General features: G+C 49.4%; 1 protein-coding gene across 13 annotated transcripts in view; it reads right to left on the reverse strand.

Annotated features, from left to right (window-relative positions):
* PLEKHA7 (pleckstrin homology domain containing A7) overlaps positions 1-23360 on the reverse strand; it is a 199780-nt gene that overhangs the window by 18122 nt on the left and 158298 nt on the right. For 11 of the 13 annotated variants that reach the window (XM_057507426.1, XM_057507421.1, XM_057507423.1 and 8 more), the window contains 8 exons: positions 17988-18510; positions 17362-17448; positions 14678-14731; positions 8954-9034; positions 5287-5355; positions 5042-5122; positions 4223-4372; positions 3728-3829 (listed from right to left, as the gene is read on the reverse strand). In XM_057507426.1, the coding sequence (XP_057363409.1) occupies positions 3728-3829; positions 4223-4372; positions 5042-5122; positions 5287-5355; positions 8954-9034; positions 14678-14731; positions 17362-17448; positions 17988-18510 (1147 nt within the window). The remainder of the gene's footprint in view (positions 1-3727; positions 3830-4222; positions 4373-5041; positions 5123-5286; positions 5356-8953; positions 9035-14677; positions 14732-17361; positions 17449-17987; positions 18511-23360) is intronic. The other 2 variants (XM_036877024.2, XM_036877026.2) reach the window with 1 other exon arrangement.

A 23360-nucleotide genomic window follows, 5' to 3' on the forward strand; every position in this document is an offset into this window, starting at 1 on the left:
GCTTTGATCCAACTCCAGGACTTAAAAAAGAAAGGCTTTGCATCCCCATCTCTCAAGGCACCCGGCCACCCTCAGTTGGCAGAGTTCCTGCGGGTGCAATCCTCACAGTCCTGCCTGCTTCTCCACTAGACTCTGTGCCCCTTGAGACATCCCACGGGGCCGGGTACTCAACAGCTTCTCAGAACATGTAAATTGAATGATTAAAGAGCCAATCATGTGAAATTCCCCAATCAAATGGTTTCCAACAGCCAATGACAACGTATGTCTGGAGCCTCGCTCCTAAGGGGGCTTCTCTGTCTTATACTCTCTCCACCCTTCCAGCAGCAGCGCACATCCTCAGGGCCGACAAGCAAGTAACAGGCTTGGCATTGAGCTCCGCACTCAGGTGGGAGTGTCCTTCAACAGACATGTCACTGAGCCCAGAGAGTGTGTGTATATGCTAACAGGATTATCTCTAGAGCTGAGGCCCCCAAGCAGAGTTTTGGGAACAGGTGAAGGAGGAGGATGGGATTAAAATCAACTCCTCCTCCCCTGGCAGTCAACCTGGCATACTTCCACCAATCAGTTCATAATCCTGCCCCACAAAAATGTTGTCATCCCCTACATGGAAGAGCAGCACAGAGAGGAATTAAGGCCAGAGAACCTTTATTCTTCTTCAAGGGTGATGGAATTTCAGAACTTAATGACTGGGTGAAGGACATTTCGGGGAGTAAGGAGGTGGTGTTTCATTCTTGTATCCTCACACCACACTGGGCAGGAAGGTTTCCATAAGCTGGACTCAGCAAAGGCTTGAACTCACTGCCCAGAAGTCAGGACACCTACAGGTAGCCTCCTGTCAATGCCTCTCATACAGTTTCCAGGATGTTCCTTTATCTTTCGGCTTCCCTACCCAGGGAAGGTGGCCATGAGGATCTTCATAAACAAAGCCACTCATCTTTACTGAAAAGGCTATGAATTTTCTCACAGTCAAACCTAGCTAAAGGGAGGCTTGTTTCCAAGCCCCACTATTGAGAATTTGTACATAAGCTAGAAGCATAACTCCGAAATTAGTGATTTGTTCAAAACTCTAACGGCTTATCTGGTCTAGAATTAGGCCCGTGCAGCTAGCAGAGAGCCGGCTCAAAGAAGAGCTTTGTGAGCTTCGCAGGTCACTGTGGCACTCAGAGCAAGGGTGAGCAATGCCACCAGGCTAGGTGGACATCAAGTTGTGAGGACCAGGCTCCAAAAAGGCATATATCCTAATAACTTTCAGGGCTAAGTTCTCCAGGGAGTCTGTGACGAGACCTATTACATTGTACCAATTTGTATTTTGGAGGGGAAAAATGGATTCTGGGCTTTCTCTATGCTAAATCACCACAAAATAAGGCAGAGTAGAAATAAAAAATGGCAAAAAATCATATGAAAAGATGTTTAACCTATTGGTAATTAAATTAATACAAATTAAAATGTATGTCCTTTCTCAGCCAGCAGACTGGCAAAAACTAAAAAGATGAATGACATCATCTTTCTGTGCTGGCAAGGATGCAGGCAAACAGGCTCACTATTCTCATTCATTGTGGGTGGGTAGGCGAATGAATCCAATGGCTAAGTGATCTGACAGTATCCATCAACATTTAAGATGTCTACTCATTTCAACCCAACAAGTCCACTTACAGGAGCTTATCTTAGACAAACACTTGTAAGTGAGCTTGAAAAGCAGTTACAAAGGTGCTCAATGCAGCACCACTGAAAAAAGCAAAACACTGCAAATAACTTTAGTGCCCATAGGAAGTGGAATCAAGTATGGACTATCCAGACAATAGAATACCATGTAGAAGTTAAAAACTAATTTCATTGACTTAGACCAACAATGTCTAGTACAACTTACTGAGATTATGGAAATCTTCTACAGTCTGTGCTGTTTAATACTGTAGCTACTTGCCACACTTGAAATGATTCTAATGGGACTGAGGGATATATTTTTAATTTAGGTAATTTTTAAATTTATGTTTAAATTTAAATAGCTACTATAATTTGGGGCAATCTTTTCTGGGCAGATTTCCATAACAAAGTATGACCAAAAAAGCAAGTTATGGAACAATGTATAAGTATGATTCCTTTTTAAGTAAACCCAGTTCCCACCCCCAAGTAAATGATATGGCTCTCTGTGTGTGCATATGTTTGGAAATGCACAGAAAAAAGAGTGGAAGGCAACACCACGAACCGGCACTGATTACATATAGGGATGGTGATGGAACTGGGGCAGAAAGGGAGGGTAGGAAGAGGAGCTTTTCATTTTTTGATTTTGCTTCTCATTGTTTGGCCTTTGAGAGAGATGCATTTATGTGTTATCTGTATAATTATAGAAGCATAAAGAATGAAATGCTAAAAAAAATTACTTCTAAAATTAATGTGGATCATTGAGGCATGAGAAGATAGGTATAACAGGACAGGATAGTTTAGGGAATATAACTAGAAATAATTGCTTGAAGGACTGTGAACACTGAGTACTTGCCAGCCACTATGCTAAGTGTTGGTGGGGATACACAAGAGAATGGAAAATGTTAGTGTGGATAAAGGGAACATTTAGGGAAAAAACAGGAGCAGCAGGAGACAGACACTTTCTGGGGAACCTAGTAGGCCAGCCCTGAACCACAGGCAGGCACCACCCTTACATGGCCCTGGATCAGAGCTCTCTGGGAAGCAGCCCTGAACGGTGAGAGGAGGAATAGCAGGACCTGGGAAAGCTTTCCAGTCGACAAATTTTAGCCCCCTCTTGAATTCCTTAATTTTTCTGGGATAAGGCTATGTCCAGAGAGTCAATATATTCATTAAATCACTTGAATGAAGAGCCTTGGCTAGAACTCATTTATTACCAAGCTTAGCACCAAACCTAGCCTAGCACGGTGCCCTCCTGCACAAGAAGTCTCTCAATTAATGCTGGCTGAATTCAATTCAAGAGAATTCATGCCAGGGCTCTGCAAGGAGACACAGATTTGAAGATGGGTTCAAAAGCAGGCTATTTTCTACTTTTAAAATCCTGAGGGTGAGGTGGCCACTGCAATGGGGGAACACTGGGCAGTTGGAGGAAGAAAAACCATACAGGACCTTTGTTCTCTCACCTTTGGGGCCAGAGGCATCTATCAACAGGGTGGCCTGGTTTGTAGGAGGAGGCAGAGCTCTAAGGCTGCCTTTCCTGAGTGGGGCAGGGCCACCATGATGGGTATCTCCCAGCCTGGCCTCCAGAAATGCAAATGGCTGCCTGGAGAGCTGAAGGACCAGGCTAACCGACACCACCTCCTCACGTGAAGGGCCGATAACATCTATATGCCGGAATCAGAGGGGGGAGAGACATGGGCTTCCTGCTGCCGTCTCTATGAGCAGCTAGGAACCCAAGATGGGGCTAAGAACCACAGGAACACAGATCATTCTCAGTCTCTGTAAGGTTCTTAAGGTTGGTATTTGTCTCCTCTCAGGGCTGCTTCCCCCAGTGATCAGTAGTACAACCCTTACAAAGGTTTATGCCCCAGGGCTCGTGGTGGAGAGCAGCGAGGCAGGGTGGGCTGGGTGAGGCTTCCCATCACAGCCTAGCTGGGGGAAAGGATCCCCAAGGGAGAGCTTGGGGGGGGTGGCAAGCCGACTGAGCCTCGCTGGGGGAAGAGAATGCCTCTGGGCTGGGCGCACAGCCCCATAGGTGAAGGCTCTCCAGAAATGAGAGCTCAGCAGGGGTGAAGAGCCCTTGAGTCACCTGGAAAAAAAAGGCTCTTCTGTGCTGCTCCTGCAGGGTCTGCTTCAGCTGCTGCACGTCACTCTCCAACTTCAGGTATTCATTCCAGGCGTTTTCAATCTCCTGTTGGCCAAGGAAATGCTTCTGAATCCTGGGTATCCCCTACCCCCCTAAAAATGCACCAGATCAGATGGACAAATAAAAATGTGGAAATTCTGATGCCTTGGAGGTAACTGCACACAGATTAGGGGAATACCTTGCAGGCTAATTTGAGAAATCTGGTCCCTTTGGGTGTCACTGTAGGAAAGCAATCCATGGCACTGGTAGTCATTCCTGTCACCCCCGACATGGTAAGCTACTGTCAGGAGGTAGCCTGGAGAAGTTCTGCTACTCCGAGGCCCTTATCCCCAGCCACCAACTCAACTACAGCTCAGAAGATGAAGCAAGCAGCCCCCTGTCCAGCCCATTCTGGGGTGCAGGGTGGGTGTGGGGGAGTGTCTGCTGCCCTCTACACACAGTGGACTCTCTGGAGAGCTCCGCCCGGATGTGGACAAGGTCCTCCTGCAGCAACCTCTGCTGGTAGGCAATCTTCTCCAGGTGCTGGGGCTGGTCTCGGTACTGCTCCGTCTGTCTGTGCAATACCTCCAGCACAGACTCTAGCTGGTCCTGTACCGGGCAAGGGCCAAAGGGCAAGCACATAGCAGGACAGTCCCTGGAGGCCTCCCCATATCATGCCAGAACTAAACAAACTTGCTGGATCTAACCGTGGCTGAAGGGGCCAGTGCCCAGCTGGTGCCTGAGAGTCAGGGCCTCTGATTCCAGCTCTGACCCTGCCCACCAGGTGGCCTCCTGGACAAGTCACCTGAGGGTTCTGTGCCTCAGTTTCCTCATCTCTAAATTGCTTATTCCTCCCTCCCACCAGCAGTACTTCCTCCATAGTTAGATCCTAGGAGGAAAGGAGACTTAGGAAGTGAAGCCTCTGCCCTGTCATGACTGTGGCCACTTTTTCCGAGACGGACCCCCTTCCCTGCAGTCATCACATACAAGCCACTGGAGCCCTCGTCTCCCAGGCTCACCTCACAGGGCCTCGGGGAGAGGCGGGCCAGAGCAGAGTTAAGAAGGGGGGAAGGTGGTACTTGGAATAAGTAGGCTGAGGTCTCTCTATAATGGTTCCTCCAGGTTCAGGTAGAAACCCCCCAAGAAGCCTCGATTATTTTGCATAAACTAATACCTGTAGTTTGATACTAACATGAGAGTCCAGTCTACATCTGAGGAGAGAGGGGATGACAAAACCACCCTCCATCCAGCCCAAGACTATCCAAAACAGATGCGTACTTTGTTCTCCTTGAGAGCCCGGATCTTGTCTTCCAAGTCCTGGAGGATCCTGTCTTGTTCACAGAAGACACTCAGTTTGACCTGTGAGCCAAAACAGGTTGGAGAGGGTCTGGAATGATGGGAAAAGGGCATGGGCCTTGAAGTGTGGTCAAAAAGCCTTTGGCTACAGACCCATCCAAACTCTGCCTGAAGTTGCCCAGCCAGGGCCTGGGGGCAGCAGGCAGCCCGTCACTCTGCTCACTCACGTCAGTGTCACTCTCGGCGATCTTCACTGGCTTCAGACTTCGATCCTTGAGAAGGTCCCGGCCCGTCATCTGGGAGGTGAACAAGTTAAAGGAGATTTAACCACAGGGTTCGGGACTAGAACTCAGGGAGAAAGCCCTATGAGGCAAGGGTGTGGAAATCTTGGCAGTGGCAGGTAGGGTTATGGCACCAAAGGGGCAAAAACTCAGGCAATACCTACTTTATTTGAATGCCTATTTCATTTTAAGAAAAAACCAAAACCTTTTTATGATTCTAGCAGCACTTGTAAATTTCTCAAAGAAAATATCAACATTCAAGTTAGAGTAATTAATTTTGCCCAAAATCAGTATGAATCTTAGAGGATTTGGCTAGGACGGAGTTTTGCTACTGAACCAGGGGTCAAACACAAGTTACAGAAGCCCACGAGCCCCTGCCCCGGGCACCGGGGTGGGTGGGCAGCAGCTCCCTGGGCACCGTCAGGCCTTAGGCTAAGGAAGTCTCTGAGCAGCCCACCCGACAAGTAAGGTCAGCCTTCCTCACTCTACACTGTTTGGGAAGAGGATCTGGCCGAGGGGAGGAGGAGACTAGACAATTCCTAGCTGGGGTTTGCAAGCGATCCCTGAATAACTGAACCCACACAGCGCATGCTAAGTCACAAGTCACCCCATCCTCGCCAGGAAGGAAAGCACCACAAAGCCGAGGGCAGAATCACCCTAACGTGAGGGCCAGTGGGCGCTGGCATTTCCCGCCCCTCCTGTGACCTGACTGTGGGCAACATGTTGTCTGCCTCTCACTGACCCCTGTGAAGCTAAACCCAACGTTCTAGCACATGTTTTCACTTTCCTCAGATCTCTTTCTTGCCAAAAGCTGTGCAGAGGAGAGGTGAACTTTTTCACAGACACATCCCCATGGCCAAGCCATGGTCACGGATAACCAGGTTGAATGTGCCCCTGTGCAGGGAAGGGTGCCTCTCCCTGAGCTCCATTCTGCACATCTGACCAAGGAAATGGAGGCTGGAGCCAATCACAGCTGAGACGGGCGGTGTGTGTCCTATGTAGCGGGTCGCAGTGAGAACGGACAGTTGCTGAAGAGACAGCTCTCTTGCTCCCTACTCTATCTGGGAGGTCCACTGAGTGTGTGAGTGTGCATCGGAGGCAGATTGGCAGAGATTCTCCTCAGAACGCAAGACACACACGTGCCCAACTGTCCTACACTCCCTCTCCCTGACAATCATCAACAGCAAATCCAAAGATCAAGATTAAGGAGAATGCCGTCTCCAGACTGGAGCCTGGCTGCAGGCCCACCCCCACCAATTCCCACGCTCCCACTTGGTCACACAGACGAAGGCAGGGACCACTGTCTGACTCATCTTGGTAAACTCAGTCCCATTCATAAGGCCTGGCACTCTGGAAGGCACCCGGCAAAGGCTTATTGCACTGTAGGTAGGTCAGAGGGAAACACGTGTAGGTGAGTGCCATCGAGTTCCTGGAAAACAGCAGGACTCCAGCCAAATTCTGCTCTTCAGACTGGCAGATTATGTACACACACACACGCACACACACACACACACACGTCACAGAACGCGCGGACTGCGACAACCCACAGACAAACTGCCCTGGCTCCTGTAAGGGCAGAGGAGCAGGGAGGGGGAAGGGTGTGTGTGGGGAATTAATCCTGGCGAGCCACAAACAGCAGAACTTCCCAGGCAGGACTTGTGCCTTAAAATCAGGGGAAGGTAAAGACAAGACAGTACAGCAGGGGAGTCTTCACTCTGTGTCACAGTCCTTCATTGTCTGCTCTCCCAGGGGCTGACCCTTGGCTCATTTCCTGGGAAGAAATCATTTTCAAATTGAGATACGCTTCAGGGATTTTCCCTCCTGGTAAAACTCTTCCCCTTATTTCACTTAAGCTTTTAATGGATGATATCTTTTTGATACTGAAATAGCAAGGCAGAGGATCTAACTGAGTGATGCCTCATTTATCCAGTGCCATCAGGAAAGGAATGAGGTATCCTATACAAAAGCGCACTTTGAGAAACCTGAATCTTTTAAACTTTTTGATGGAAAGCTTTCTATAAGTACGTCTTTGCTGCCTTCATAGAATACTGAATACGAATTTAATCTTTTTGGGGAAGAATCAGAGTCATTACAAAAATCAGTACCATGGAATTTCTTAGAAGCTAGTGTTTATTAGGACTACATGCACCTTGATTAAATGCTCCCAAATTTCTGCAGTTTCATTTCCATTTTAGATTGACAATATGTTTCTTTTCTCTCTCAAGATATTGGCAGCCCCTCTTTTCTAGGAAGTAACTTTCTCTTGTTCCTTTTAAGGTGCTGTGAGTTAACATTAGAGACCCCAGAGAGGTGACTTACTGCCTTTCCCTGTCTTCCTCGCTCCAACTGGCTCTGGTGCCCCTCAAGGGAGACCCTCCTATACCCCTGGAGTCTCCCACCACGGTGGGCCTCAGCATGTTAGGTGGCATGCTCTGTCTGCCCTCAATGGACAGTGACCTCGTCAAACATGCCTGTGGGGACTGTGTCGTATTTTCTCTGGATCCTCACAGTCCAGCCAGGGTCCAGCATACTGAAGATAATTGGGAAATGCTTGCTTAATTAGAGTCTATGAATATTTCACAATAGGGTGAGTTGGCTCAGGACCCAGACTGCTTGGAGTGAAGACCACAGCTTTAGAGCATGGGCTTCATGATAGTGTTTACACAGCTTGGAGGCTATTTAAAACTTCTGAATTTAGCTTTGTTCCAGAGAGCTGATGCTAATAAAAGATATTATTAGCCCAAAGTAGTACAGTACATCTATTACTATACTACTAAAAGTAGATCTAGCACATCTACTTTTCCTTTAAAACTGCACTGTGATAGCAATGTTTAAATCTGTTTAAAACATCAGTGATGAGGCCCCAGCATCTCTGTCTTCAGAAAAAGTGAGTACATAGACACTCACCCATTTGAAAGTATCTGCATTGGAAGGGAACTGACAGCCAGCCAGGCATCTTAACTCCCCTCCACCACATCCCAACACCCTCTTTCCCGGGGCTTTGGGCTGACTGCCCACACCTTGCTTCCCAACCTGCTGCATCCCTTGGAAAGCTACAGAAGCTGGCCATGTATCAGGTACCACTTCTGCATCAGTCCAAGGGCAATGGGGACCAGGTTTTGCTCTAGTCCAGCTCCAGACTGTTTTCAAACATCAACGCCCTGGCCCAAAGAAGAGCCACCCTAACTCCAGGGCCACGGTGGAACCTGATGGTACCCCAACTCCTCCAAAGTGATCAGGAATTGCTGTTCTTCCCCAGGAACTCACGCTCAACTACACAGACCATGCTGGTCTCTTTCCAGGCCAGCCCTCGCCATGGAGGCAGACAAATGAGAATGGGAACACGACACAAGCTGGTGGCAAGCTAGGCAAGCTCCCCAACCCCCATGGCAGCACAAAAGATGGAGTCACACAACACCACAGATGAGAGGTTCAGCCTGGTGCACCAGCCAAACACTGACGGGAGCTTCAAGAGAAAGAAAATAAAACAAAATGACTTGCAGGAAGCCTGGGGGCGGTCAGGAGAGCCCCTGGTTAAGCAAGTGATGGAGTCGGCACTGAGCCAGAAGCAATGGAATGGCCCCGCTTGGAGACACAGATCAGATCATCTTACGCTTCTCCTGGGCCGACAGCCCCGTGCTGACTTCTTCAGCACTTTGTAAAGCACGCTGATCAAAGGCTCATTATTTTTTATCTGTACCAAACAAAAAGGCAGACATAACAAAACGTAACAGGTGAGACATCAAATGACACTTGAAGGAGCCAGAATTTGGGGAATTAGCAAAGGGAAACCTTAAGGACACTGTGTGCTGGGCAATTCACTACTGGGTCTCAGTCTGGGGTGATGCTTCCCAGCTGGCCGACCTTCCCAGACTTCATCTGTAAACCGGGGTGTAATAAGCTCTGCCTGAGGGATCCTTGTGAGGTAATAAGTTCCCTCATCTGTAAAATAAGGGGTAATAGCTCTGCCTGAGGGACCCTTGTGCAGGCTGGTTTACGTGAGTGCGCTGACCTCAATGCTCACTGCCTTCCTGGTTCTGCTGCGGAGGCCAAAGGGAGCCTGCTTCTTCCTTCATCCCCCGTATCTTAAAATGTTAAGAGACTGGAGAAGCTTCCAAGCGGTGTCATGCATTAGTCTCACCGCACCCGACATTCTCCACCTTCAGTCCCTCAGCGGCCACACCTACGTCATCTAAGCGTCTTACCAATGATCCCAACTGCTGACAGCTCCTTTGAAGGAACACTGTCCCTGCCCACTGATGCCCCCTCCGCCCAAGTGGGTCTCAACACCGGCTGATCTCTGGAATCACCCAGTGATTTAAAAATACTGATGCCTGCGTCCTACTCCAAGAGACTCAGATGTAATGGGTTTGGGGTGGGGCCCCGGTACCTGGATTCCTAAAAGCCCTCCTAGGTGATTTTAACTTGCAGCTCTCCTCTAATAAGTGGTTCTCAAATTTTAATGTACTTCAGAATCTCCTGGAGGATTTGTTAAAATGCAGATTTGCTGGGCCCTGTCCTTCAGGCGTTCTCCCGGCACAGGTCTGGGGTGGGACCCAAGGTTTTGCATTTCTAACAAATTCCCAGCTATTGCTGATGCTGATGATCTGGAATCATACTTTGAGAATCACTGCTTTGCAATTATATTTCTCAGCTATGGTATATGTTAGAAACACCTAGGGAGGTGGTTTTTTGATTTTTTTTTTTTAAGGAGTACTACCTTTAGCATTACCAAGCAGACCAGCATCTCTGAGAGGTAGGACCCAGGCAGCAATATGCATTTTAAAAGCTCCCTTGGCTGTTCCATCTCATGGCAGGGTTCATGATCTCTGCTCCGTGTGCCCAAGAACCACTGCAGAGCCTGGCACAAATACGCAGAATTCTGGGCACCATCTCCAGAGGCCCTAATTCCACAGAACCTTCCAGATCTGTGGTTGTTTTTATCAAGCTCCTAAGTGATCCTCAAGTAGATGGTGTCCCAGAGCACAACTTCAGAAACTCTGCTCCAGAGGCTCTTTGGAAACAGACCCTCAACAGAGAAGCCCTGATTCTCAGGCTCAAATGGTCAGAAGAATCTGGAGGCTAAATACCCAGAGCCACAGATGACCCATTCCTCACCAGGGACAAGAGCCTCTGTGGCGCTGATTGCAACTTGTTCTACCTACAAAGGCACCACATGAGTGGCAGCAGGTACCATCCCTTCCATCTCCCCTTCTTGTTAAAAACAATCTAAGCTGCCAATGCAGAGAGCCCCACACCTACTTCTTCAGACCCAGCCCAGGTGAAGGGTTTTGAAGAGCAGAACTTCAATGTCAGAAACACAGTTCAGTGAATACAAATTTAGGGTGGACGAAGTACATGGTACACAGAAGAAAGAAGGCAGGTATGAAGTTAGTCACTGGGTTCGAATCCCAGCTGCCGAAGTTGGCAGAACTACCTCTCTGATACCTGAGTTCCTGGTTAGTAAGGTAGGGAAAAGAATTCCTGTTGCTCGAGGTTGCTGAGAGGATTAAGTGAGACAATGAACATCAAGTGCCCGAATGCTGCCAGGGTGGAGGGATGCCTTTGACTCCACAGCAGGAACTCTCACTTTAGGAAGAAAAAGCTCCACAACATAGTGGGGAGCAAACACCACAGATGATATTGGAAGCTGAGCACCAGGTGATAGGGCAGAGGGACTCTGGCTCCTTAAATCTGTGGCCTTTGGGACAGGGACATGGGGAACCCTAGGCCAGCCTGGTGGGGCAGGGAGCCTCTCTCCTTACTCTCCCCACAAGGGCTCAAGGGGAACCTCCCACAAGAAGCCGGTCACAGCTCCTCACTCTCTCCATGGCTACGGAGCCCATTCAATTGCATCCAGAGGCCCTGGTCTCAGGAACCCCAGCTGTGCTCAGCATCAGCTCATTCGTGCCACAGTCTCCAGAGCCAATAGGCCTTAGAGTTTTCCTGATCCAATTACACATCCCCCCAGTGCTCATCGAGCCTCAGTTGTACCCCAGAGATGGGGGAAGTTCACCATGACCCCAGCTGGTCCTTTCAGAAAAGTTATTTCTTCTACTAAACTGAAACTTGCCTGCTTGCAGCTGCTGTCCACTTGTCCTAATTCTACCTATGGCCACAGAAGACACATAGGAACATTTCAGAGCTGTGCAGACTGTCTCTGTGTTTCCTGAATTACCCAAAACTCCTTTGACCACTGACCACTGGGCCCTGCAGCTCTGTTAGGTGCTGCTGAGTTTCTTGTTTCTGCCCAGTGAGCTTTCCTGTCAGAAAACCCCACCCTCAAGCCCCGGGAAGTCTGGGTTTGCAGGTATCCACCCATGAGGATGATGGCCAGGGAAGAAGTGAATCGGGGTTTGCAAGTGGCCACTCTCCCTGGAGGCAGCCTAATTATCAGGGAAAAAAAACAGTGGTTATGTGACCCAATCCCCTAGAAAGGAGCCCCTGGCCACATGAATCTATATTCCCTTTTTGGCCTAGCAGGTTGTTTGAGTTTCAGACGCCTGCAAGCAAAAGCATTCTGCCTCATAAACTCCCCAGCCACAGCTCTGCAGGCCCTCAAATCCTCTGCTATGTTTCCAGCCCTTCTCTCCTCTAGATCCTCAAGTGAGACACCTGTCTGGGACCCTACCCCACGCTGGGTCTCAGCCAAGCAGAGCAGGCCCACGGCCTCCCTGATCTGGGCATCCGGGCACTTGGAGAGAGGCCAAGGTGGAGCCAACCTTTCTGGCAGCCGCACCAGGTAGATGACTCACAGCCAGCACAAACTGAGCACCTCCTGTACTGCTGGCATCGCTCATCTGGGGAAGAGTTCTCTGAGAGGAGCTTAGCAACTGGAGTAAGAGCTGTAAGACCAGGGAAATTCTGGTATCAACACAGCTGCTTTCCATGACAGTGACAACTTCTAGAAAGTCTGATCACTAGCTAATGTTCTGGGTATATACAGCTCCTAGCTATGAAACACCCCAGAGATGCCCTTTTTCTCTATCACATCAAATATAATGGATTTCCTGGGATAATTACCCCAGTTTGGCTCCATAAAAAATGCTTTTAGGTCCACAGTAGTAGAAGCAGCATTTTAGGAGAAGCTGGAGGCAGGATGATTAAGAGCACAAGCTTCAGAGTCAGAGCTACCCCCTAATACTGACTGCCCAGTAACTACTTAGGTGGCTTTGGGGAAGTCGTTTACTTTTCTGAGCCTTAGTCAGTAAAAAGAAAAAAAAAAAGAAAAAAAAAATAGATAAGACCATCTCCCTTACAGGGCTACTGCTGAGGTGACATAATTTCACAGAAGCAATACACGGGTCCAGCACACACTATACCCTCCACTGTTACTACGTTTCTATTGGGAGTCAGGACCCCCAGGGACTCCTGGCTCTGCTCTGCTGTCCCGTGCCTCAATTTTTCTCTTTCTTTCTAAATCCCCTTTTGGTAAAATTCTATAATCTTCAAATTAAACAAATCTGAGCTGCATCTTCCTTCCAAGACTAACTTTGATTTTGAGCTGTCCATACAAACAGGGATCAGAAGACAGGTATTTCCTATTACTCTGCTTGGTGCATTACTAAGTTCTCTCTTATACTGTGTGCCAAGCACTCTGAAGAGCATTTCATGATGCCTGTGCTGCTAGGGAACCAAGCCTCTCCCTCAGTCCTAGGTACATCTACAAATATGTCTGTGCTGACAGGGCACAGGGAGAAGAACTGAGTAAGGGCCATGGTAACTGGCTACTGGGAGGTCGAGGAAACAGGGACACGGTGGTACACAGGGCAGCTGGAGGCTGGGGGCTGTGGACCTCTCTCCAGATCAGGTGGGGGTGGTGGAAGGACTCTGCCTAGGATTGGGTGCAGAAGGACAGGCCAGGCTGCACATTTAGCCCACTCCGCCATGTCTGAGCCCTCTGCATTCTGCGGCCTTACTACCATACTTGAAATATTCATGGCTTCATGATTTGACTGCCACATAAGCTAGAAAACATCTGGTTTTGAGGGAACGCTCCTTGTTTTGCTTATGTCCAAAAGCCAAGTCTGAGTTTTGTTCACTGCACCTTCCTTCCTAAAGCCTGGGGTAGAATCTGGAAGCTGGTGATCGGCCCCCACCTCCCCGCACTCTAGCCAAGTACCCTCACCCCGGCTCTCCTTGGCTCCTACCATCCCTTCACCCAAACCCTCTGGCTCTCCAAGGCCTCAGAGATGTGCCTCCTCCTCCAGAACCCTTCCCAACCTTGTACCCCACGGCATCCTCACTATCTCAGCTCTGAGCACGGGGCCAGACAGATCTTTGTCCACTACTGTAAACACATTATTTATTTGGGGAGATTATTTTTCTCTAGCCCAGATGGTTTGGACATCTTTCAAGGCCAGAGAGCCTTGATTTTTCTTGTATCTCCCCTAGACTTCTCCACTATATACACAGCAAGTGCTCAAGAGATAGAGAAGTTAACTAGTAGATTCCTTACCAAAGGCCCTGATCTTATCTCTGTGGGAGCCATCTGTCTGCTGCTATAGGATCTAATGTTCATACACTTGCCTCTACAAGGCTAGAGGACAATCCCCATGTTAAAAATACCCCAGGCCAGGTACAAGGTGGACTGGAGGAGGCACGCTCCTGCAGCAGTCACCTGAGGGTCCTCCCACAGGCCCGTCGCATGCCCTCTCCTGCCCACAGTTAGTTAAAGGTCACATTCTTTCAGTCTGTTACATGGCTCAGGCATAAAAAGTGCTTTTCACAGTAGGAGCTTTCGGAGAGCTGTGGGAACAAAACAATAGCAGCTCTCACAGGCAAAATGCCGTTTACTTCTGCAGCCGCCTCAGGCTGTCTGTGCTCAGAAGCTTTGTTACCTACAGGGAGGGGCCCAGTGTTCACCTCCTAAACCAGACAGGGAGACTAGGTGAGCCTCAGAGCCACATGATTCCATGTGGAACTTGTTGCCCAGCAACCAAACCAAACAGTCTACCAAATTACTTGTGGCTGAAAATACCCATCAGGGGCACTTAAGAACCAAACCCACCCGCACCCCCCTGGAGGCTCTGAAGAAGTGAGTGGCTATTATTTGGAGAGATCTTTTGGTTCTAACCAAGGACAAGAAGAGATCAAGATCTTGTGCCCTCATTCTGAAGGCAGAGACCTTATAGCAAAATTTGCAAGAAACTGAGCCCAGTCAGAGTATATTACTGTAAGAAATACAACTCTTCTGATTCAGGCAGGAGTCATCTTCATTTGGGATCCATATTGGATAAGACCTGCACAGCTTTTAGCTTTGGATTTGGCTCCAATGAGGAGGCCACTCTCAGAAAGGCGCATGTTCAAGCGAGGCAATACCTCTGGAGTCACTCACCTTTAGATCCAAGTACTCCAGGTCTTTCTTCAGCTGGAGGTAGGTATCGTCAGCCTACAAATGAAGCATGGACAGAAAAAAGCCAGGTATGAACACCAAGAGTTTCCATAACTTGGGGCTTCATGTGTGAATCTTACATGGCACAGCTTTAGGAACAACAGCAGACCAACACATCCTGGAGCCACGGAGGAAGCACAAATGTTTCAGTGCAGCTCAGAGCCCTCTTTCAGCATGGTGGATCTTGCAGGTCACTGTGCAGAAAGCCAGCTTGTCCCCCCATTAGCTGAGGGTGGGGGTAGTTTGGTGGGGAGGAATAAGAGAGTACACAGGTCACCCTAGGGCTTGGACAGCAGTGTAGCTGAGGCCAATGGTGAGCTACTGAGACAGAACTGGAGAGACGCAGCTGGAAGAGGACACGCTGCACCCGAGCTAGGGTCCCGTCAATCACCAATGCTCCAATTCCTGGCATCCAGTCTCTGCACTGGATCACTCCATATGCATGAAGCAAAATGACCCCCTGACTGGTGTGAAAGGGGCAGAGAGATGACCTGGTGATGCAGGGAGGCCCTGATATGACCTTGGGTTCCATACTAAAAAGCACCAGCAGCTCTGGAAGTTTCCTGGAAGTTTTGGCTCCCTTTGCTCAGCATAGAGATAATGTGGCCACATCAGGAGCTGACAGAGTAAGTTCCAGAGTCGGACGTCTCTGTTTGCCTTGTCTCTGACAGTCTGCCCAGTTCTTCAATAGAATTACGGAATAGTGAAAATAAGAAGACTGATTTCCTAGAACATGCACTTCTTATGTAACAGATCACAGAAGTTAAATGAGGCAGAGGGATTATAAAGGTTTAAGAAAAGTGGCCCAGGCACTCCTTTCTCAGCAGACTAAGGGGCTTTCCAGCATGCCAAGGCAAGCCAGAGTCAGGGAAGGTAGTACCTGTTCATAGCTCTGATGTGAAATGGACAAGCTGAGACATTCAGGCAGTACTTTTTAGGCATGAGAAGGCCTGAAGGACAATTATCAGAGACACTAGTGTCTTTCAGATCTTATTTCTGTCCTTAAACTGTCCCCTTATTCATCCCTACTTCCCTAATCAGCCTAGTCCCTAGCTACCTTCCACAGCAATATGAAGGACAGAGCAGAGGAACATTATTAAAAATCACAACTTAGGGGTTTTGCACATGTTCCATTACATTCATTTTTCTTAATACCTTTCCTGAATCCCTCAGGTCTCACTAAGGCAGGGCAGGTAAAGAAGGTGACAGTCCTGTCACCCTCTTCATCTGTCCTGGAGGGTCCAGTCTCATGTGGACCAGCATCTTCTTTAAGTTGCTCAAGATGCTCGGGAGAGGGTAATTCCATTTTGAGTTCCAAGTTGAGGAACTTGCTTGAGAACCCCTGTGTCCTGGCAAGTTGAGAACACGGTGCCATGCCAGACCTGGATCTGGGCTCAGCCTGCATGCCACTGGCTGACAGATCCTAGGCAAGGCGCTTTCCCTTGGGTACCACTGCCTCGTGTGTGGTCATGACTCCTGTCCTACCTAACCTCTCCCAGATTACCATGAGCTTCACCAGGATAAGGAATGTGAGGACGCTCTATCAATCAGCAGGACACTGTTCAGATGAGAGGACACTATGCCTTCTCTCCAGGCTAACACCAATGACACACGCCCTTCAGCATCCCACAGTGCCCAGGGTGGCAACAACAGTGACAGCCAGAACAGCCTTTAGCCATGACCACATACGAGCCTGGCAGTCACTACGCACAGCCAGAGAAGCCACAGTTCAGCTCCCCTGCACCCCATGCAGCCTCCTCCCCAGCTTGGGGGCATGGGCCCCACCGCCACTGCACAGTGTCTGGCAGTAGCATCAGAAGCAAACAGGCAGGAATGAGGGGAAGAGCCAGACAACAGATACAGACTAGTGCACGGGCATGAGGGAACACGGACTGGCATGTCACTCCCTTGTCCCCGGGCTGGCCACAGCTCTGAGAGAGCCCACCAGCGCTGACCTGGCAGGTGGGGACAGTCAGCTGGTGCTGCAGTAACTGGCCAATGGCGAAATTCCGCACACTGGCCAACCTGGCCTGGTGCCGCCGCAACCGTGTGAGAAGCAGGGAGAGCTCCTCCAGCTGCAGGTGTGCAGACACGTCATGAGGAATTAGCCACCGCAGGAGCATGGTGCTATGATTGCTCCTCGCCCCGGTGCTAGGACAGTACTAATGTGACACCGTTAAGCAATTCTTGCATTAATTCTGTCATTAGGACAAATAAAGGCACTGGCAGAAAAGGAGGTGCAATAGTTGTTTCATTTATTAGGAAACAGCAATGAATGGTGTGCCCTCACCCAGGCTTGAGCTTTGAAGACAAAGCAAAGGCTGGGAAGAAAGGGAGGTGGCTGCAAAATGCTGCAGACAAAATGCTACCAAAAGAGGAGAGAAGTCCACATTGTCCTCTGCTTCCCCCACACTCTTCCTCTGACCTGGGGAGGACCCAGTGGCAGCTGGATGACACTGGGCAAGTCAATCGACTTCTCTGAGCTTCAGTTTCCTCACCTCCTAAAACAGGGGTTTGATGGCTGCCCTGTGGACTGCATTTGACTGGCTCAGTGGAGAAAACCCCAGGAGATGGCACTTTTGGGGCTGTATTGTATTCACCTGGAGGGGGACATAGGTGCTGCTTACCGATTTTCCATGTAAACTGGGAGCGCTGACAGTGTGGGTCATGTAGCCCATGGAGGGCATGGAGCGCCGGTCCACATGAGAGGAGTTCTGCAAGTGGGAGACAAGTAGTCATGCTGGGGACCAAGCCAGGAAGCCAGGCTGGGGCCAGACCCTCAGCGACTCACTACCAGGGCAGTGACTATACGGCACCTCTCTGAGCCTCAGACCCTCAATCTGTAAAATGGGGATACACATCTTCCTCACCAGATCACAACAATGACAGACTATGCAGGCTCCTTAGAAAGGTAAAAATTAAGTTGGGTTATTATAAATAATTGACCTGACTGAACACAGGTATCTTTTCCTGACTTCCAAGCTGCAAGCAGACAGACTTCTAGTTGTGTGACCCTTCATCCCATAATGCCTCAGAATTTTCATCTGTGAAATGGTCCTGACAATAGCACCTACCTCATAAAGCTGCCTGTAAGAATTAAAGCCTTTAATACTGCAACCGGCACCTGAAAGTACTGTGTAAACGTTACCTCTATCATTATTCCAAAAGGCTCAAATTTGTGTTCAAACCATGTGAGGCCCCCGGTGCCCTGATGTTGGACCCCAGCAGCCTAGCAGAGCCCCCGGAGTCTCACCTTGGTGGCATGGCCTCGCGCCTTCCTGGGAGAACCCCCCAGTGAGATGTCCACACTCCTCCTCTGGTCGGGTGGCTTCACAGTGACCCTCTCTGCAGGTGTGTGTGGCCGCCGGGGAGGGAAGACCCTCGGGAGAGCTGGGGGAGGGATGTCTGAGGGAGACGGAGGCACTGAGATGGAGCGGGGCACCTCTAGCATGCTCCTGCTCCGGCCCTGGTCAGTGAACTCCGGCGAGCCGGCGCAGATGGGCGCTGTGGGGCTGCCATGCCGGAACTGCTGGCGCTGCTGCCACTCATAGAGCTGCCACACGGTGCCATCCCGGTGTGCCCGGCGCTCCTCACTTGACATCTTCAGGTGGCTGGCTCGGTCTTGTGCGTACTTGTAGTCACTTGGCAGGTTGTGGGGAGGGGGCGAGGAGCCCCCTGAAGGGTGCCGGGTGCTCTTGGGAAGAGTCTGGTAGTTCTCTGGGAAGGACAGGGACTGGCTAGGACCCTGGCGAGGAAGAGTCTGGTCCAGGGGCAGGCTGAGGAGAGAGAAGGACAGGTAAGACGACCAGCAAGGGGTCTGCCAGGCTTTGGAAACACAGCTGAGTAAATCCACAAAGCTAGGCATGTGAGGGGGCCTGTAAGAACCCCAAAAAACCATCAGTGCCGACACCCAGAACTTCGGCAGTTGCTCACTTTGCAGAGAGCTCCAAAACCATTTTTCTCTGTCAACCTTGGAGTGTCAAACCCCCTCCCAGGCTGCCCCATGTCCCATCACTTCAAGTGCAATGGGATTGAACCGCCTTGACCTCTCCCGCTGCCGTCAGTCAGCACCTATTTCTGGGAAACGCCTCACAGCTCTCCAGTCCCCCAAGAGTTCCCTCTGGCAGGTATCCTAGCACCAAGTTCTGCAGGTGCTTAAAGGAAATGGCTGCCACCAGTTCTCTTCTTTTTCTACTACTCTATCATTATCCCCAGAGGTAAACATAATTATTACCTCCCCCCAGACAACTGAGATCTACCCAACTAGTTTCCACCCTGTACACAGTCAGCTGCTTGACTCTGATCACTCCCTTGCTCCAACAACTTCAGTGGCTGCCCACTAGCTTTGAGATAAAACCTATTCCCCCCTCAGCCTGGAACTCAACCCTCTAGCACCTGCCCTCAACCCACACTGCGGTCCTGCTGTTTTCTCACTGCTCCTCCTACCGGGCCCAGGACTAGGCTGGGGCAGCGACGTGCCTCAGCCCACCACTTAAGGAGGAACCTCCTTTCAGGTGCACCCCTGTACTTGATGCAGCCTGAGAATGACGGCCACCTCCTGCACACCTGGGCAGCAAGTTGCAGTGGAAAAACTTAACCCAGGTAGTCAGACCTGAGTTAGAAGCCTAGCTCTATCACCCACTGGTGATGTGACCCAAGGGAGCTTACCTGACTACTCTGAGTCCCAGTTTCCTTACCTGTAACATCAGGACAGAATTACCTACCTCACAAGGCTTTTATGAAAAAAGAATGAGACAAGGAAGAGAATATAGGCTTCATGTCTGATACACAAAAGGAACTTAAGTGGGTTCTCCCTTCCCAACTCGCCTTATTCTTACAATTGCTTTTTCTCCCCTATCTGTATAAACTCATCTTGTCCTATTCACCCAAGTCTCACTCATTCTCCAGGACACTGTCCTATGCCTCTTCCACAGAGGCCTTCTGCAATGCCGCAGGCCTCGGGGCTCCCACTTTGCTCTGACCTATTTATTGCACAGTCTATGACTTTTTCAAGGTCCTGCATTGATGTGACCTTTACATCCTTGCAAGAAATTGCTTCCCTAGCCAAGCTGTAAATCCTTGGAGGGGCAGGAACTGTGCCTCACATTCCATGATATCATCTACAGTCTGAGATCACCCTGACACTTAACCAGCCTTCAACAAATACCCCAGCACATAAAAGCTAGATACGATTGTGAAACTCCACTAATGAGCCATCTTATTTTCTGAGAAGGAAGAAAAATTCGGCAAGGAGCCAAGTAAGGAGTTTTATTAAGTCTTTAATGTCTAAGCTGAGAAGCAGCATGATGTTTTGAGAAGAGAACAAGTTTTAGAGTCAGGCCTTGGGTTGGAATCCTAACTCTGCCTTTATCTATTAGTTTTATCTGACAAAGTTCTATATGGCCCCTACCACATGACAGACATTGGTCTAAGCCAGAGCTACTCAGAGTGTGGTCTGTGGACCCACAGCGTTAGCATCACCTGGGATCTTGTTAGACATGTGGATAATCAGGCGTCAGCCCAGTTCTGGCAATCAAATACCCTATGGCTGTGCCCCAGCCACCCGTGTTTTAACAAGCCCTCCAAGTGGCTAAAGTTTGAGCAGTGTCGCTCTAATGGTTTTTAAACTTGTCTTATTTAATCACTCTCTGGCTATATGACCTGTCTCAATTAATCACTCTCTGGCTATATGACCTCAGGTAAGGGTCTTTTTATTCTCACTTCCCTTATGCTAAAATGGGGATACTAAGAACCACTTAATAGCTTGTTGAGAATTAGAAGTAGCTGTCATTAAAAAAATGATAGCTTTCTTCTCCCCTTTTATCATTATCTTTGCAATTACAGCAAAGGTAATTTAAGATCTCTTCAGCCCTAACTTGTACAGTGTGGTGGTCTAGTGTGTCCGCTTGCCACTAGGTGGCAGGGTTTGCCACTGATTTCCCAAAGTCGGAGGGAAATGTTTGTCTGGAGGGGCAGTGCCTGAACCCCCAAAGCGCAGTGGTGGCAATGACAGGAACCAGGTTGGGAGGCTTCCCCTGGGGAGTTCAAAACTTCATCGTTTGCTCTGACCAAACTATGCAAAACATTTCCTAGCTCCACTCCCACCGCATACCACTTTGGTCTGCTCTGTAGTCCACTCTGGGAGGGATGGCCAGTGTACGCTGTCCAGATGGCCGGAGTCCTGCCAGCATGACTTCTGCTCATCCTCTAGCCTGCACCCTCTGCTCATGCACTGCCTGCCATCCACCCAGGGCTGGCCATTTGGGGGCGACCCCAAAGACTCCAGTGCAGTGGTGAACCCTGGCCCCAGAGGCCACACCATGGTTTGGAAGGACACAGAAGGTCGGGTTGTAAAATGAAGCAAAGAGCCTCCTGAGAGCAGGGAATAGCGCCCAGAGCAGCTTTACCAGACATCAGATCCCTCTGCTGACCCCCAACTCTAGCCATACCCAAGAAGAAGGCTCAAAGTCTCCTGCCCACATACCCTGCTCTGTGCCACAGGGCCTCCCTATTCCAAAAGACACCCAACAGGATATGCCAATATAGCCACTACAAAATGGTCATACTGAACTGTAAAACCGATTTTTATAACCAACCAATGCCTTGTACAGTAGATATTCCTCACCCTAATCTCCACAGCAGTCATGTAGGACTCACTTTCTATTCTGTTCCTCACTGTGATGTTTGAGTCCGACTCCGCGCTCACCCCCTACCTTTTGATTTGGCAAGTATGCATTACTTAAACAGCAAGAAAAAAGCCAGAAGGTGAGAATTTCAAACAATCTCTTAGGTCATGATAAGATTCTAAGGGTCTATCAATCTGTCGTGGCAAACCGCCGTTCTAAAGGAGCTCAGTGATGTGAAATACCTGTATGTACTGAAAGAACAGTCAGAAATGAATTCCTTGTCTGGTCTAGAGCCATAAATAAGAGGTCACATTACCATCCAAATAACCCTCATTCCAATGTCTCATGTGCTCAGCCTAATGAGATGAGCAGTTTTAATCAAACCCGAAGCAGAGATAGCCCTCTCCCACCTTTTGAAATGGAGGAAGTTCCTTTACTAAGCAGATGGACCTACCTATTACTTCACTGTAAGAGATTGCAAATGTATCTTTAAGGAAAATAAAAACAACTCTGGGAATGCAAGCAGCAGTCCTTTCCAGATTCAAGTGAATAATGAGACACTGAGCACTTTGTTTACTGGGAGGCTGACAGCCTTCTTAGTCTTTCATTCCTCACTCTTACTTTCCAGCCCACTAAGACGGGCTTCTACCACTGACTGAAATTCCTCTTGCTGTGTGCTCAATCATCTCCAAGGCCAAGGAACCATTTGCACCCACAGATTTAATGTCTCCCTTCCACTTTGGTTAAGAATAGCTCAAACTCCCATCTCACACCCTAGGGAAGGTCCAACCCTTCCCAGCCCTGTCATCGTGCTGCAGTTGACTTCTTGTCCATTAGCTCTCTGATGTGCCCCACACCCCCAAATATATGCCATTGTGTGTAGCAGAATAATGTAAGTCTGTGGGCTCCCAGAAAATAGTTATTTAGAGACAATTCACAGCCAACAGTTTATAACTGCCTCTCAGTCACAGAGCTGTTCAAAGTCCTTCCTTGTACCCTTGCCACAAAGGGTTTCTCAGTGGCCAGGCCATCTTTCTGGTTTCTTCCTGTCTTTTCCTCCTGTTATTGTCTCCTGACCTAACCTGAAAATCCTACCTCCATAAAGGGCAATTCAGGTCTGCCCATCAAGAAGGTCATGGGAACCAAAGGCCTTAGAGACTGGGCGAACACAGCAGAGACCTTGAAGTTCCAGACTCTCCTTCGGGAGTGGTGCCTTCCAGGGAGGCTTGGCGCCACCCCCAGGGAGAAGCCCTTTTTTGCAGTACCCCATGCTGCCGACTAAACCCTTTCCCAATGAAACTCCCCTCATCACACCCAGCTTCCCTCTCTCGTCTCCTGCCTGGCTCTGTCCCAGAGACTGCTTCGGCCCACCCCTTGGGCTGGAGATCCTCAGGGTTCTCTTTGGCCCTCTGTCAGCTACCTGGCTGCATCACATGTTAGCAGGGTAGGGGGTGTTTTTAAAACTCCTGATTTCTAGGCTGCAACTCAGATCAACAGAATCAGGTTTCTGGGCATGGGACCCAGGCCTTGGTAAATACCAAACCTCTCCAGGTGGTTCATATACTGGTATTACCTGGAGAACTTGTAAAACACACTGATGCCTTGCCCTCACCCCAGACCAATTAAATCAAAATCTCTGCAGTAGGGCCTCAGATGATCAGGCTGTGCAGCCAGGACTAAGAGCCCCTGTTCTAAGCATGCCACCTGTGCGATGTACTGCCAGAGGAGTTCTGTCTCCAGGGCAATGCCTCCCAAATCCTTCCCTAACCTGAACTTGCCCTCCCTATAATGGTCATCTCCACCTGGCCGCTCCACAGGCACACATTACTCTTCAGGTTCATTTCTCTCTCCCCCACTCACACCTTGTGCACAGCTCCACAACTACCGGCTCACCAAGCCAAACCTGAATGCGAAACTCACCTCCACCTGTGGCCCTCCCCACCTTCCCGGCCGAGATAAATCAGTTTCCTCAGTCCTATACCCACCCAAGCTCAACACCT

This window comes from Manis pentadactyla, chromosome 9 (assembly GCF_030020395.1).
Source record: "Manis pentadactyla isolate mManPen7 chromosome 9, mManPen7.hap1, whole genome shotgun sequence".
Taxonomy (NCBI): Eukaryota; Metazoa; Chordata; class Mammalia; order Pholidota; family Manidae; genus Manis; species Manis pentadactyla.